This window comes from Carlito syrichta, unplaced genomic scaffold (genome assembly GCF_000164805.1).
Source record: "Carlito syrichta isolate Samal-C Ts95f unplaced genomic scaffold, Tarsius_syrichta-2.0.1 Scaffold309042, whole genome shotgun sequence".
Taxonomy (NCBI): Eukaryota; Metazoa; Chordata; class Mammalia; order Primates; family Tarsiidae; genus Carlito; species Carlito syrichta.
The window spans coordinates 308,233-323,875 of record NW_007253138.1 but is presented as its reverse complement, the minus strand read 5'-3'; the positions used below and the strand labels follow the sequence as shown (position 1 = coordinate 323,875).

Here is a 15,643-nt window from a genome sequence, read left to right as displayed (position 1 = left end):
TAACAAGAACACCATAGATTGGGTGATTTAAACAGCAAACATTTCTTTCTCACAGTTCTAGAGTCTGAGAAGTCTAAGATCAAGGCATTGGCAGATCCTGTATCTGGGAAAGTTCCTCTTCCTGGTTTGCAGACAATTATTTTCTCCTTGTGTCCTCACGTGGTGAAGAAAGAAAGCTTTTGTCTCTTTCTCTTCTTATAAAGGCACTAATCACATAACAGGGTCTCCCTCATGGTTTCATCTAACCTTAATTGCCTCTCAAAGGCCCCACTTCTAATACCATCCTACTTGGAGTAGGATTTCAACATATAGACTTGAAATCCATAGGAAGACACAAACATATAGTCCATAGCAGTAGGGATATATTTTTTCTCACAAAAAAAAATTTAGTTTGATGGCTGCTGGTGTTGTCTCAGAAGCTCAACAAGACCCTCAGAAACATAGACACTTTCTTAACTTTTCACTCTGTCTGGTAGCCTTTGGCTTTCTGTTCTTATGCTTATTACCTAACAGTCACAAAGTGGCTGCTTAGCTTCAAATATGACGTTATTGCTCAAGGTGGGTAGAAAGGAAAAAGGTAGCACAACCCATGTTCGCTCCAGCATTTCAGTTTTTTCCAGGGATTCCCAGTAGACTTCAGCCATGTCTCATCAGCAAGAAGTAGGTCACACAGCCAATGCTAGATGCAAGAAAGGCTGAGAAATCAAGCTTTTAGCTTTAGCAACTTCTATAGTGAAGGTAGTTAATAAAGAGGCAGGGCCAACTACATAAGTTGCAGGGCTCAGGACAAAATTAAAATATGGAGTCCATTGTTCAAAAGGCAGGGGGAAAATACCATTAAAATCACTAAAGTATAAAACCTTTTCCTTTCTTCTGCAGTCTCTCTCTCTTCACTTGCAGAAGTATGTTTTATTTGCTATTTCGTATATTTTATTTGCAATTTAATGTATTAAGTAAAGACAAATTAAAATTTTTAAATTTTAGAATGGATTTTACCACTAACCTGTAACTCATATGTGGAATCACCAAAATGACACAATTTGTATTTAATAACTTGCATATGCACGTGTATTTGTGTACGCATTTTATTCTTACCAGAACAGTGAAAACACTACACAAAATGAACTCAACTGTTTTTATATCACTTCTTGACACACGTATATTCTGTCAATACTCTCTACCTTTAGCTCACTGGTGAGTAAAGAAACATTGAACTATGGGTTGCCCCATCTTTTTTTTTTTTTTTTCCTTCTCTGTCATTATTTTCAGTGTCACTTCTTGTTTAATGCAGGGCAGTAACACCGATAAGAAATATATGACAATGTTTCTTGGTCATTTGTGTTTCCTTTTCTTGGGAGCAACTTCTGGTTCAAACTGAAAGTGTGCCTACCCCTCTGCCCCCACCCACCTGCTCAGTTATAAACGTAACACACGTTCCTTATAGTCATTTTCATTCTGAGTTGCTGAATGCCCCTACATCGTGAGTCCACCCGTCTTCTGTGCCCATGGAGTAACACAAATACTGTGTGGAATGGGGCACCGTGGAAGAAGAGAGACATTGTGCTCAACTCACATGCATGCTCCATTCTCCCACTAGATTTGGCTTCCAAAACAAAAGTTCCAACATAAAATTATTAAGAATGTCTAGATGGCAAGAACAACACGTTAAGCCAAGCGTGAGGCTCTTCTGAGTTCTGAGCCCTGTGTTACCATCCAGGTTGTATACCCACGAAGCCAGGCCTGGCGAGAGGGCCTTTGGAAATGGGTGACAAACTAGCCATTGGCTCTCCTCTATGCCTGAGTGATCATTTAACCTAAAGTTGGCACATGCCCAGGCACAGATTGCAGAAGTCTTGGTTCCACAGCACCCTCAGAGCAGGAGAGAAGCATAGACACAGAGAGCATAGTCAGCAAAGCCGATGGCTGGGCACTTTGACTGGAAGGTGTAAGCTAAAGAATGCAGAGGATGGGTTTCTATGTGTTAGTACCACGGGGATTACTAGAAATAATAAAGGTTCAAAGGGGGCCTGGGAACCAAAAGCCACTGCATAATGAGGAAGTTGATCCCCATGTGGCCTTTCCAAAGCTCATTTTCAGGATGAATTAAGCATCACTTCGAGGTTTGAATTTTCCTGTTACAAATGCAGCACATCAGTTTAATCTCAGTCCATGCTAGTTCAGGAATTTCCCATCAGCATGTATAAGTAAGAGTTTTCAATGTAAACCTCACATTGCTCATAATAAAAAAAATAGGTTGTAGGCAATGTTCTCTCAAATTTTTCTACATTATAAAAAAGAAAGCATTTCACAATCAGGCTGAGTGTGTGTTGTATAGTCACATAGTCAGCTGGAAAGACTGTTTACATAGGCACATTTTATAACAATGATACTGTTGTATAGTTTCATCAAAATCTAACTTTCAGTACTAGTGTGCTCTTAATGAATGGGATCAAAGTTATGGATCAATGAAAACACAATTCATTTTGCACAGCACTTTGAAAATTCTCTAAGATCTTCTTCCTAAGACCTTCAGCTGCATCTGTAGCTGAAGCTTTAAGTTGAGAATGTAGGATCTGCTCCTCTTTCCTATAGGGCTTGGTGATTCTCCCTGATGCCTCAGTGCCCACCTTGATTCATGCTAACACCATAAATTCCTAAGTTCTGACTGTAAGAGCCTTTCCATCCTTGTCCTCAGCTCTAGGGTTATGTCAACTTGCTGTAGCAAACCTCCCAGCAAGCCTGCCAGTTCCCTTCCCCATTCCTCCTTAGGATAGAGGGGAACTCATTGATATCCTTTGTGGTATATGACAGCCAAAGAAACCAAGGAAACCAAAGTCAGTGTCTCTTTCTCTACCACACCATATGGTACAACCACTTTTATTCAGAATTGACTTTCTCCATATTGTGAAAGTCTGGCAGAGTCCCAGATAGCAAGAACAGAAACATCTATTTTTTACCTTAATCTGTTAAATATGCTGACCCCATCCTGGAACTTGGCCCCAAAGTGTTGTGCAAAGTTCATGTCTCTCAGCCTGCCTCTCCCACCTCTAGTCCTCTTCCTCTCACAATTTCTCTGAGCTGGAGAAAGGTCTTTTCACATTCTCTGCATCACAACCTAGTTGTCCCCGCTGCTTTGAGATTCGCAGTTGATCAATTGCTTCTTTATTTCACCATCTCTTTCCCTGAGCAATTAACCTCAAGGTTCAGTCTTGAAGTTGCCAAGTATCAAGAAAACACAATTCTAAAAGTTTTAAGATTTGTATGCCATTATCACCTCTTATATTTAGTTAGGTTTACATGTAGAAAATGTTTGGTAAAGCTGAAAATAATTTGATCCTCAGATATGTTCTCCTTTTGTCAAACTTCCAAGTTCCAGAAACCAAATATATCTGAACTGAGTTAAATCAACAATTATCCAGTAACTATGGAGTCACTACAGAGTAACCATTATGAGCATGCTTAATACTTGGTATACTGTCAAAATATTGATACAGTAGATAACAAGGGTGGCCTTCAGGTTTGAGAACCAGAAAGACAGGATGTATGATGGCTCATTGACCAAAACAAGGACTATAAAAAGAAGAGTTTCCTCGACAGAGACAAGGCAGGAATTATGTGTTTGACTTTAGATATGGCAAGTTCGATTTATTATGAACAAATCAAGGTTCACCTGGAGATTTCTTAGAAGTACTTGAGGACTGTTACCCTGGAAAGTGTTTTGTTATTATTATTATTATCACTTCTAGGAGTCTATACTTTCAAAACAAGAATTCAGGAGATTCTAGTAAAGAGACTTCAACAGGCCACTCTCTGAGTCCTCTGGATCTGAAGATAGGTTTAACTTAAAGAGTGGATAAGAATCACCTCCCTCCCCACTGTCCCACCCTGAGGAATCCAGCATTTGTGCAATGGGCAGGGAAGACAGGCAAATGAAATAGAACAGAAGAATGAGGAGATGCCTTGCCACAGAAGTCAAGGGGACTGAGAGTGTTAAAGCATGGAAAATGGCCAGCACAGTGAAATGCCTCAAAGAGGTTCAAGAAGTATCTGTTAAATTTAGCAACAAAGAGGTCTCCAATGGAGCAGGAGAGGCAGAGGGCAGACTTCAAGAGGTTGGACATGACCATGCCGTAAGAAGGATGATACAGACTGCAAAAGTTTAGCCAAAAAGGGGAGTAGCAATAAGAGAAAAACCAAAGAATTATGTAGAATTTTTTTGAAGACAGAACTTGAGTTTTGTTCACAGGCTGAGGAGAAGGAAGTGATTAAAATGGAGGTATTGAGCATATCAAAGAGAGAACTAATTCAACAGAATTCCAGAAAGTTAGCCTGGGAGTGTAGAACGTCAGATTTTCCTAAATAAAAGCAGGCCTCTTCTTCTGAGATTTGATTGAGATGCAGAGAAGCTGACATGAGAGGAACCATAGGAAACTGAAGGAATTTCTGGGTTTTCTGGGGAAGTGGTGCTAAGTATTATTATTATTATTATTATTACACAAAAAACATAATTCACTACCACGAATTTTCCAAAAAATTGAGACCAAGGGAATGGAAAAGGTCACTGACTGATGAAACCTTTGAGGACCCTCAGCAAGGTGGAAAGCCCTAGAATCAGAGCTTAAGGACATGACTTGTTTAAATCTCACTTCTGCTACTTCTCTATATGTAGCCTTTGTTGTATTTCTCCATCTCTGAATCTCATCTGTGAAACTAGACTAAAAGCTTACCTTTTGTAGAGTTGAGAGGATTGAGTAAGGAATTTTATAGCAGAGTATTCCATAAGCTACATTACATAAATAATAATAATAACAATATTAAGCCGGGCTCGGTGGCTCAGCCTGTAATCCCGCGCCTTTGGGAGGCTGAGGTGAGTGGATTGCCTGAGCCCGCGGGTTCGAGACCCGCCTGGGCAGCGAGACCTCATCTCTACAATAAATCAAAAAATTAGCTGGGCGTGGTAGCACGCGCCTGTAATTCCGGCTACTTGGAAGGCTGAGGCGGAAGGATCACCAGAGCCCAGCAGGTCGAGGCTGCGGTGGCCGGGAGCGGCCACTGCACTCCCGTCTGGGCGACAGAGTGAGACTCCAACTCAAAAAAAAAAAAAAAAAAAAAAAAAAAAAAAAAATAACAATATTAATAGTGTGAGGAAAAAAGCCTGAGATGTAGAGCCAGATATAATAAGTTCAAATTCCAGTTACTCATCATTGGTTGATGCTGGACAAATAATGTAATCTCAGTGTATCCTTAGGTATAAAATGGGTTATTTTGAGGATTGAATGAGATTTTATATATATATATATAGCCTGGCACATTATAGATGTTCAAGAAACATGTATCTGTTTTGTTCTTTGGAAGCCATTGTACAAATTAAAATGTTATTATTTTCACTTCTCTAACCTAATGTATCATGATGCTTCATTCCTCCAAGATACAGTCAGAAACATAAGCCTCATTTCAAAACATGCCATATACATGATAGATGCTAAGGGCAAGGATGAATTAAAAGCTCTACAAAAACGTAAGACAGGCTGGGCTTGGTAGCTCTTGCCTGTATTTCCAGCACTTTGGCAGGCCAAAGCAGGAGAACTGCTTGAGGTCAGGCATTCAAGACCTGTCTGGGCAACATGGAGAGACCTGCCTTGGTGAAAAAATTAGCTGGGTATGGTGGCATGCACCTGTGTTTCCAGCTGAGTTAGGAGGATCTCTTGAGCTCAGGAGTTTGAGGCTGAAGTGAATTATGATCACACCACTGCACTCCAACCTGAGAGACAAAACAAGACCCTTGTTTTGTCTCCAAAAAAAGCATGTTATATTATTTATATTTTACATATTTTATATTATTAATATATCTACTAATATCATACATACCACTATGTACCCAATCCTGACTTGTACCCCACATCTTTAAAAGAAAAACATCTATTAATATCTATCTATTATAGATAATATATAATTAATATAGTATTATTATACTTCACTGCCCCCATTATTTTGCTACATTACATTTAGCCTGAACTATGGTGATAAAAATAAATAAAACTGAACAATTCAGCATAACCTCCTGTTCAAATCAGCCAGCCAGGAAACACCACCCCCCCCTTCCTCCATATCTCCTCCATCGAGTTTATCTCCAAGGAGGCAGATAATTTTTCAGTCTCCAGTCACATATACTTATCAAGCATAATTAGCACAAAATCTAATCAGTTAGTATCAAATCTAGTTAGCATAAAACATCATCCTATCTTGACTACTTTTAAGTTCTTATTTCCATAGGTGTCCTGGTAGGGTCCAAAGAGACTATGTAAGCGTCCTCAACATTGCTATGTCATATTTGAAAGTTTTGTACTACATCCAGATACAGCTTACCTGTCATTAGCTAAGACTCTCAGAAAATGTCCTTCAGGTGTGTACTTATCATGAAATAAGCAAATGTGTTGAAAGAATCTCAAAAAAAAAATTCTCTGAAGTTGAACACAGGCTCTCACACAATGCTAGCTTGTACACTGATGCCGATGAGTTCCTAGAACACTTACCTAGTGGGGGAAGCCTGTACTACAAGGGGCCCACCCTCCAAAAAATAATTCCAGTTTTTTGGGGTCCCCTTTTGTAAGATAGACAGGTGGTACCTTAGCAAACCAAAAAGCTTTTGCATAGCAAAATAAACCCTCAAGAGAGTAAAGAGACAACCCACAGAATGGGAAAAAAAAATTTGCAAGCTATGAGCCTGACAAAGGCCTAACATCCACGATCTATAAGGAACTCAATCAACCTGAAAGGAAAAAACAAACAATCCTATTAAAAAATGGGTGAAGGACATGAACAGACACTTCTCAAAGGATGACATACAAGCAGCCAATAGACACCTGAAAAAATTCTCAGTCTTACTAATCATCAGAAAAATGCATGTCAAAACTGCAGTGAGATACCACCTAACCCTAGTAAGAATAGCTATCATTAATAAGTCAAAAAAGAAAAAAAAAAAAAAGGTGCTGGTGCAGCTGCAGAGAAAAGGGGGTGCTTCTGCACTGTTGGTTGGAAAATAAGCTATTTCAGTCTCAATGGAAAGCAGTGTGGCAATTTCTCAAACAACTAAAAATTGAGCTTCCATATAATTCAGTAATTCTTCTCCTGAGAACATACCCAGAAGAACATAAATCACCCTACCAAAAGGATACCTACACATGCATGCTTATTGCCGCATTATTCACAATGGCAAAAATATGGAACCAACCCATACGCCCATCAAAAGTGGATTGGATAAAGAAAATATGGTACATATACACCATGAAATATTATGCAGCCATGCAGAAGAACAAAATCATGGCCTTTGCAGCAATTTGGCTGCAGTTGGAGACTGTCATAAGAGGGCCCTGAATATTAGTCACACTCGCACCTGGGTGGGACTGGCAGTTGCTGGACACTGCTAGGGGAGGGAGGGAGAAAGAAGAGTGGCACATGGCAACACAGTGTGTACCTGGCCCACTGCCAAAGGGATAGAGGGCCAGCTAGAAGCCCAAACTTCACCTTCATGCCGCCTACTTATGGAGCAAATTCACATTTGTACTCCACAATATTAATTTTTAAAAAAATTCTCCACTGAGTCTATAAAAAAGAGCTAGGTTTGTAAATACATTCTACACTTCAACTTGCCCACAAATAAATTATTTTCAGATTGGAAAAAAAATGTTGAGATATCTATGTCAGTGCCTTCCTTTCCATTGAGTGCAGTTCTTTACTAATTTTGAGTTTATTCCTCCATAAGAATCACCCACAGACTTTTTTCCCAAAATGACACTCCCTCATCCTCTCTCCCAGAGTCTTTCAAGATGAGAACTGCCGGGGACATTTTTGTTTGTTCTCATTCAGCACTGCTGCTAATCTTAGCCACTTTAGCATTCACAAACTCCTTACCCACATATACTTGTCAACATGAGAAATCAGGAGGTCAAGAAGTAGCAAATCACAAAATGACTCTCCTTGGCTTGGACTTCAGCATCCATGCAGCCCAAATTGACAAAAGCCCTGAGTGCAAACAAACAGTAACTATCCCTGGCCCTCTGGTTCCCTGGCCCTTTGCAAATAAATGCCTTTGGTGACCTGGTCGGCCACCCCACTTGGAGCTGCCCAGTAAGAACAGCATGCCTGCCTACTGGAACTTGGCCTTTGCAATCTGCATCTTAGAAATACACGTCCTCACTGCAGAGCCCACTCCCAGGTGAGTCAGTCACTTTTCTGTTTGCCTCTGGAATTTCACTGTGAGACTGGTATTTCAAGGTTTACTTCTCAGCAGCAAAGTAGGTAAATATGTTAATCCACATTGTTATGTACAAAGTCTGGGAATTTAAACTTAGAAAAGAGGTAAGATAATGCATAGGATACATCTTTGCGAGTTTTCTGGGGAGGGTTGCTGCTGTTTTTGGGGATTTCTCTTAACAAGGCATTCAAATGTTTAGATTGAGATATTCTTTAAATACTTGGAATTACAAAATAAAACTTGTTTTCATCAGCACATGATAAACCTGGGTTTACATGTGCTAATGTCTACATAATGTTTACATAAGCTAATATCTACAAAGCTTAAAACTGAGGAAGTTAATGTCTAATACTCGGCCTCAATGTCTAATACTTTTAACTTTTGGATACTTCACTCTTTTGCCTCCATATTAGGCAAAGGTTAACCATTTTGCTTCTTTTTCTTGTTGTTTCAAGTTGTGTCCAGAATCACATATGGTTTAGGGTCATTTGGGGTTTAGGGTCGTATGCTCCATTCTGATCAAATTTATATTCATATTCAACCTTTTTTTTTTTTTTTTTTTGAGTCACGGTCACCTAGGCTGGAGTGCAGTGGCACAATCACAGTTCACTGCAGGTTCATATTCCTGGTTCATATTCCTCAAGCCATCCTCCTGCCTTAGCCTCCTGAGTAGGTGGGACTACTTGCACACACCACCACAACCAGCTAATTTTCAATTTTTTGTAGAGACAAGGTCTCACTATGTTATGTATTGTATGTTCATTCAAGAAGAACGGTGGTGATGACAACCTGCTGACCTGTCAGTCATGCTTCCAGCAAAGACAGTTCTCCTTTTTCTGTGATTCTTACCAGGATCTCAAGGCCCTTGCCAAGCCTATCCAGGAAAGAAATCATCCAGACAGTGGGTGCTTACTGAACATCTACACTTAGAACTTAGAAAAGTTTAAATTCCAGTCTGGACAACAGAGTGAGACTCCAAGTCAAAAAAAAAAGAAAGAAAGAAATATTCCTGACTTCAATAGTTCAGCCATGGAGAAATGTCTGCCCAAACACTGTTCCTCTGCCCAGACATAACCGTAATCAGCATCCAATTCACTTTTAGTCATTTGACTTTTGGTTTTACCAAATTCTGTTTGTTTTTCTTTTCTTTTCTTTTCTTTTCTTTTTTTTTGAGTTGGAGTCTCACCCTGTCACCCAGACTGGAGTGCAGTGGCCGCTCCCGGCCACTGCAGCCTCAACCTGCTGGGCTCCAGCGACCCCTCTGCCTCAGCCTTCCAAGTAGCTGGAACTACAGGTGCGCACTACCACACCCAGTTAATTTTTGATTCATTGTAGAGATGAGGTCTCGCCAAGTTGCCCAGGCGGGTCTTGAACCCACGGGCTCAGGCAATCCACTCACCTCAGCCTCCCAAAGCACTGGGATTACAAGCTGAGCCACCAAGTCCGGCTCCAAATTCTGTTTTTAAACTCTGATGTCCATCTCCAGCACATCTTTGCCTGCCTCTCACTTGCAGCTGGAGACAGCCATTCAATCCGGGCTCCACTCATCAAGTGGTTTGCTTTCAGGGATGATCCTCCAGGATGCACAATCTTCCAGATCTTCCAGGGTCTTCCACATAGAGGTCTACACAGACCAGCACAGGCCCCAGGTTAAGTGCTCAGCCAGACTTTCCTTCACCTGTCACGTCCCTTTCCTGCATTATTTGAAAAGCATTGTATCATTGAGAAAGCATTTTTGTTCAGTGGTCAACTGGGTCCAAAAGGGATGGGGAAAGGCAGCTACTACTGCAAGTTGTTCTAGCCCTCTTGAACTTAACCTGAACCTTTCTTATTCTATAATAATAATAATAATTTAAACAACACATTCCTAGATTGTGACTCCTGCTGATCAAAAATGAGAGGCTGTGGGGAAGGCTTCAATTGCTTTGAAGTGCACACCCCCTGGGTCCTTGCCACATTCAGCTGTTTCAGGGAGGAGTGAAAAGCCCCCTTGGCTGGCCCCCTAGCTCTGAGAAGCTGCATGGTTGAGTTTGGTTTGGCTTTGTGGGCTCCCACCGCCATGCCCTGACGAGTTTATCAAGGTTGCCCCACTCTGAACACTCTGTGCTCTGCCCTTTGACAGAGGATTAAGGTCAAACAGAGTGTTCAGAGACATCAGTCGTGAGACAAATCATTTGCTTAAATAATAGCTAACTGAAATTTGCAATTAATTTTTTTTAAAACATAAATTTCAGCCAGGTACCCCGGCTCACACGTGTAATCCCAGCTGTTCCAGAGGTCAAGGTAGAAGTATCACTTGAGCCCAAGAGCTCGAGACCACCCTGCACAACATAGTGAGACCTTGTCTCTATAAAAAATTAAAGATTAGCTGGGTGTGGTGGTGTCTGCAAGTAGTCCTACCTACGCAGGCGGCTAAGGCAGGAGGATGGCTTGAGCCCAGGAATATGAGGCTGCAGTGAACTGTGATTGTGCCACTGCACTCCAGCCTGGGTGACTCTGACTCAAAAAAAATAAATGAATATGAATATAAATTTGATCAGAAGGGAGCATTCTTCTGGAGTTGGTCTTTCCAATTACAGGCCAAGATGCCATTACTAATCAAGTATGTCATTTGAGGTAGGTTGCTCGGCCTCTCTGTATCTTGGTTCTCTCATCTGTAAATTCACTTCCTAGGGCTGCCGTAATAAAGTACCACAAACTGGGTGACTTCACACAACAGATTGAATCAACTGTCTCATTGTTCTGAAGGATGGAAGTTCGAAATCAAGGTGTTGGCAGGGCCATGCTACCTCAAAGACTCTGGATAGGGTTCTCCCTAGCTTCTGGTGGTGACTGGTAGTCCTTGGCTCTCCTTGACTTGCAGCTACATCATTCCAATCTCTGCCCTCCAGCCACATGGCTGCGTTCATATCATAATAAAAACTTCCTCTTTATAAAAGGATACCCATCATATTGAACTCGGGCCCACTCTAATAATTTTACTTTGACTTCATTAAGTCAAAGTAAAGATGCTATTTCCAAATAAGGTCACATTCTTAGGATTTGGGGGCTTAGGACTTCAATCTACCTTTTGGGGGAGGGGGTTGATACTGTTCAACCCATAGCACTGATAATGATAGCATCTATCTACTAAGTTTTTGGTGAACATTACATGGTTATACGCGTGATGTACTTATAATGCATTTATAACATTCCTGTCACATGGTAAGAACTCAATAAATGCCAGGTATTTCTTAAAAAATAGCAAAAACTTGCTGTTGCTTTCACTTTGACATGCTTTCTTTTTAGGTGGGAGGGGTTGGAGATACATCTAGACTTCAGGGTTATCACATGGCCGCATACTTTCATTTGACGCCATAGCTACAGTGAGCTATTGCTACTGGGAAACTGTTGGGAGTTTCTATTTTTATTTGATGCTGATTCTAACTGTGTGTGTGTGTGTGTGTGTGTGTGTGTGTGTTTATTTTATTATAAAGATGTGGGGTACAAATCAGGATTAGGTACATAAGTTCTGTATGTGCAGGTGAAGTTTGAAGTTTGGGCCTCCACTGGTCCTCATTTCCCCTGGATTAGGATCAGGTACCCTTTGTGTTGTCATGTGTTTCACTCCTCCAACAACATCCTCCCCTCCCCTGGCAGTGTCCCACAACTGTCGATCCCTCCCTTGTGCTATTGTGATTAGTGTTCAGGTCCCACTTATGAGTGAGAACATGTGGTGTTTGGCTCTTTGTTTCTGTGATAGATCACTAAGAATGATTGTCTCCAATTTCATCCAATTTGCTGAGAAGTTCATGATTTTGTCCTTCTTTATGACTGTGTAATATTCCATCATGTATATGTGCCACATTTTTAAAATTCAGTCTACTTTTGATCAGCAGAGTTGGTTCTAGCTATCATTTTGTTTTGTTTTGTTTTGTTTTGTTTTACAAAGACTAGTGTGCTGTGAGGGGATATCATCTCTTATGTTTCTCAAGGTAGAACAGAAATGTTAAAAGCCACTGTGAGAGTGGAATAATAGTTCAGAGCACAGTTCCTAGAGGCAGGTGGCCATGATTTGATTCCAGGCTCCACCATTTACTAGTTCTGTGCTGTAGGTAAATTTCTTACTTCTCTAAACCTGTTCCTCACCTGCAAAATGGGAATAATCATATGATCTGCTTTGAGCAATACCTGAGATTACAAACACAGCATGCTTAGCACAGAATCAGACAAACATTAATACTCTATGGGTGTAGTTTTCATTATATTTTTTCTTCTTAATTTGTGAATAACGAAATATTCACATGGCTCAAAGATCAAAAAATAAAACAAGGTATAATTGAGCATCTTGCTTTCCCCACTCATAACTTTTCATGAAATCTGTGTTATTATTTACAAAATACTTAAAACACTTCTCTCCTCCCCACTCAATTTAAACACAGGGAGCCACATTTGTGAGTTTCTTGTATATCCTTTCAGTATTTCTTTTTAGGTTAAAGCATAGAGACATATATAAACTTATTATCCCTTCTTTTTAAAAAAAGTATCATATTACACATATTATTTTGTGCTGTGCTTTCTTACTTACCTTACATATAATACACATCCTGGAGAACTTTCTGTGTCAACAGGAGGGAGCTTCCTCATTCTCTTCATAGCTGATTGATTTTTCATGTGTGGATAGACAGCTGAGGTAACTTGTCTCTAACTGACACACATTTGGGTTGTTTCCAGTCTTTTTTAACTGGAAATAATGTTGCAATGAATGTCCTTATTTAAATGTCATTTTGTAAGTGGATGGGTGTACCTTAGGATTTAATTCCCAGAAATGATACACTTTACCGCAATCACCCTATTTGTATTATTTTGCACTTTCACCAGCAGGGTAAGAGTATGCTTGCTTCCCAAAACCTCAGCAACTGGCACTGTAGGCCAATGTTTTTATCTGTCTGTCTCATAGGTGAAAAAACGGTATCTGGTCAGAGTTTTAATTTGTCTTTCTCTTATTGAGTCAGGTTGTACATTGTTTAATATATTTAAAGGCCATATGTAGATTTTTCTTTGTGAACTGACTATATCCTTTGCCCATTTGTCTTTCTCACACAGATTTCTATGATCACCTTATAAATTAGTTGTTTGCCTCAGATATGAGTTATAAATGTCATCCCAGTGTGTCATTCACCCTTTGACTTTGTATATGGTTTGTTTTGGTTGAGTTATAATTTTCATATTTAATGTATTCTTCACTTTTCAAATAGCAAAGGAGTAATAGACTGTAAGTTAGAAGGCCTGTGAGCAACTCATTATGTGGGCTCTGGAAAGAAACATATTGCGTTTGAATCTCAACTCTGCTATCTAGTAGCTACTGTGTAACCTGAGGGAAATTTCTTACCATTTCTGTAGCTCAGTGTCTCTTCTTTAAAGTATGATAATAATAGTAATAGGTATTTTAGAGGTGATGTAAGAATTAAGTGAGTTAATAAACATAAAGACTTAAGGGGCCAGGCACTGTGGTTCATACCTGTAATCCCAGCATTTAAGGAGGCCAGGATGGAAGGATTGCTTGATTCCAGGAGTTCGAGATCAACCTGGGCAACACAATGTGACCTAGTGTTTAAAAAAAAATTTTTTTTTTGAGTTGGAGTTTCACTCTGTCACCCAGGGTGGGGTGCAGTGGCACGCTCACAGCCACCACAGCCTCGACTGCTGGGCTCAGGAGATCCTACCATCTCAACCTTCCAAGTAGCCAGAACTACAGGTGTGCACTACCACACCCAGCTAATTTTTTGATTTACTGTAGAGACGAGGTCTCACCATGTTTTCCAGGTTGGTCTTGAACCCGCAGGCTCAGGCAATCCTCTTACTTTGGCCTCCCAAAGTGTTGGGATTATAGGCTTGCACCACCATGCCCAGCCAAAAATATTTTTTAAATTAGTTGGGTATGGTAGCATGTGCCTGCAGTCCTGGCTACTAGGAAAGTTGAGGCAGAAGTTTCACCTGAGTCCAAGAGTTCAAGACTGTGATGAGCCATGATCATTCTACTATACTCCAACCCGAGCAGTAGAGTAAGACCCTCAACGCAAAAAAAAAAAAGAAAAACAAAGCTTAAGGAAAAAGTTCAGAAATAAACATTTATAAATATATCAATAATTACTTAATCTATTTTAGTTAAATTTATCTCAACAATCTGGAAAAATATTCAAACACCCATTCATAGAAAAGTTGGGCCTAACAAACTGAAGATATACAAAATGTTGTTTTTTTTATTTTCATTTTCTTTTTTTTTTTTTTTATTTATTTTTGAATTGAAGTCTCACTCTGTCACCCAGTCTGGAGTGCGGTGGCATGATCACGGCCACCGTAGCCTCAACCCGCTGGGCTCAGGTGATACTCTTGCTTCAGCCTTCCAAGCAGCTGGAATTACAGGCATGCACCACCATGCCTGGCTAATTTTTTTTATTATTTATTTATTGTGGAGATGAGGTCTTGCCAAGTTGCCCAGGCTGGTCTCGAACCCGTGGCTCAGGCAATCCTCTCAACTCAGCCTCCCAAAGTGCTGGGATTATAGGCGTGAGCCACTGCGCCCGGCTTCATTTTCAATACAAGCAAGTAGATATGTATTTATCAACTACTATCAACCAAATTTTGTCATTTGTTTATTCATTGACTTATAGCAAATAGTTATCGAGTTTGCAGCATGGGCCAGACATTATGTCAAGAGTTTCAGTATTGTGTTGAACACATTACTGAGGGTCCCTGCCCTCACCAGGCTTAGAATCTAGAGAGGAATGCTAACAAGGAAATGACAATTGCGACTCAGTCAAGTTTTGTGAGTGAAGCCCACGAGGTTCAGGAAGCCGTGTCCCTGTGAGGCTTCACCAGTCCTCTTGGACACCAGCTCCCTCTGCTCTAGCCTTTGTTCCTTGGATTCTGCCCCCTCTCCGCATCATCAGTATCTCCCTTTGTACTGATTCTCATCAGCATACACACATGCTGTAACATTTCCTTTAAATGTTGGCCAAGTCCTCCATATGACTCTAGGCACACTCCCTCGTGGTGTGAAATACCACTCATAGCACAACATCTCTCACATCTATATCTACAGTTCAGATCTCCTTCCTGAGCCCAAGGTCCAGTTGCTTAGTAAGCATCTCTTCTTGAAAGTCTAATAGGCAGCCGGGCTCGGCGGCTCAGCCTGTAATCCCATGCTTTGGGAGGCTGAGGTAAGTGAATTGCCTGAGCCCGCGGGTTCGAGACTCACCTGGGCAACTTGGCGAGACCTCATCTCTACAATAAATCACAAAAATCAGCCGGGCGTTGTAGCGCGTGCCTGTACTTCCAGCTACTTGGAAGGCTGAGGTGGAAGGATTGCCGGAGCCCAGCAGGTCGAAGCTGCAGTGGCCGGGAGCA

The 15,643-nt window shown here is 40.7% G+C and overlaps 1 protein-coding gene across 1 annotated transcript in view; it reads left to right on the top strand.

Annotated features, from left to right (window-relative positions):
- The first annotated feature begins 8,113 nt into the window (after window positions 1–8,113).
- Window positions 8,114–15,643, top strand: part of C9 (complement C9) — a 72,715-nt gene continuing 65,185 nt past the window's right edge. Inside the window, exon 1 of the mRNA XM_021716867.1 lies at window positions 8,114–8,215. Within this exon, the coding sequence (XP_021572542.1) occupies window positions 8,139–8,215 (77 nt within the window). The 5' untranslated portion in view covers window positions 8,114–8,138. The remainder of the gene's footprint in view (window positions 8,216–15,643) is intronic.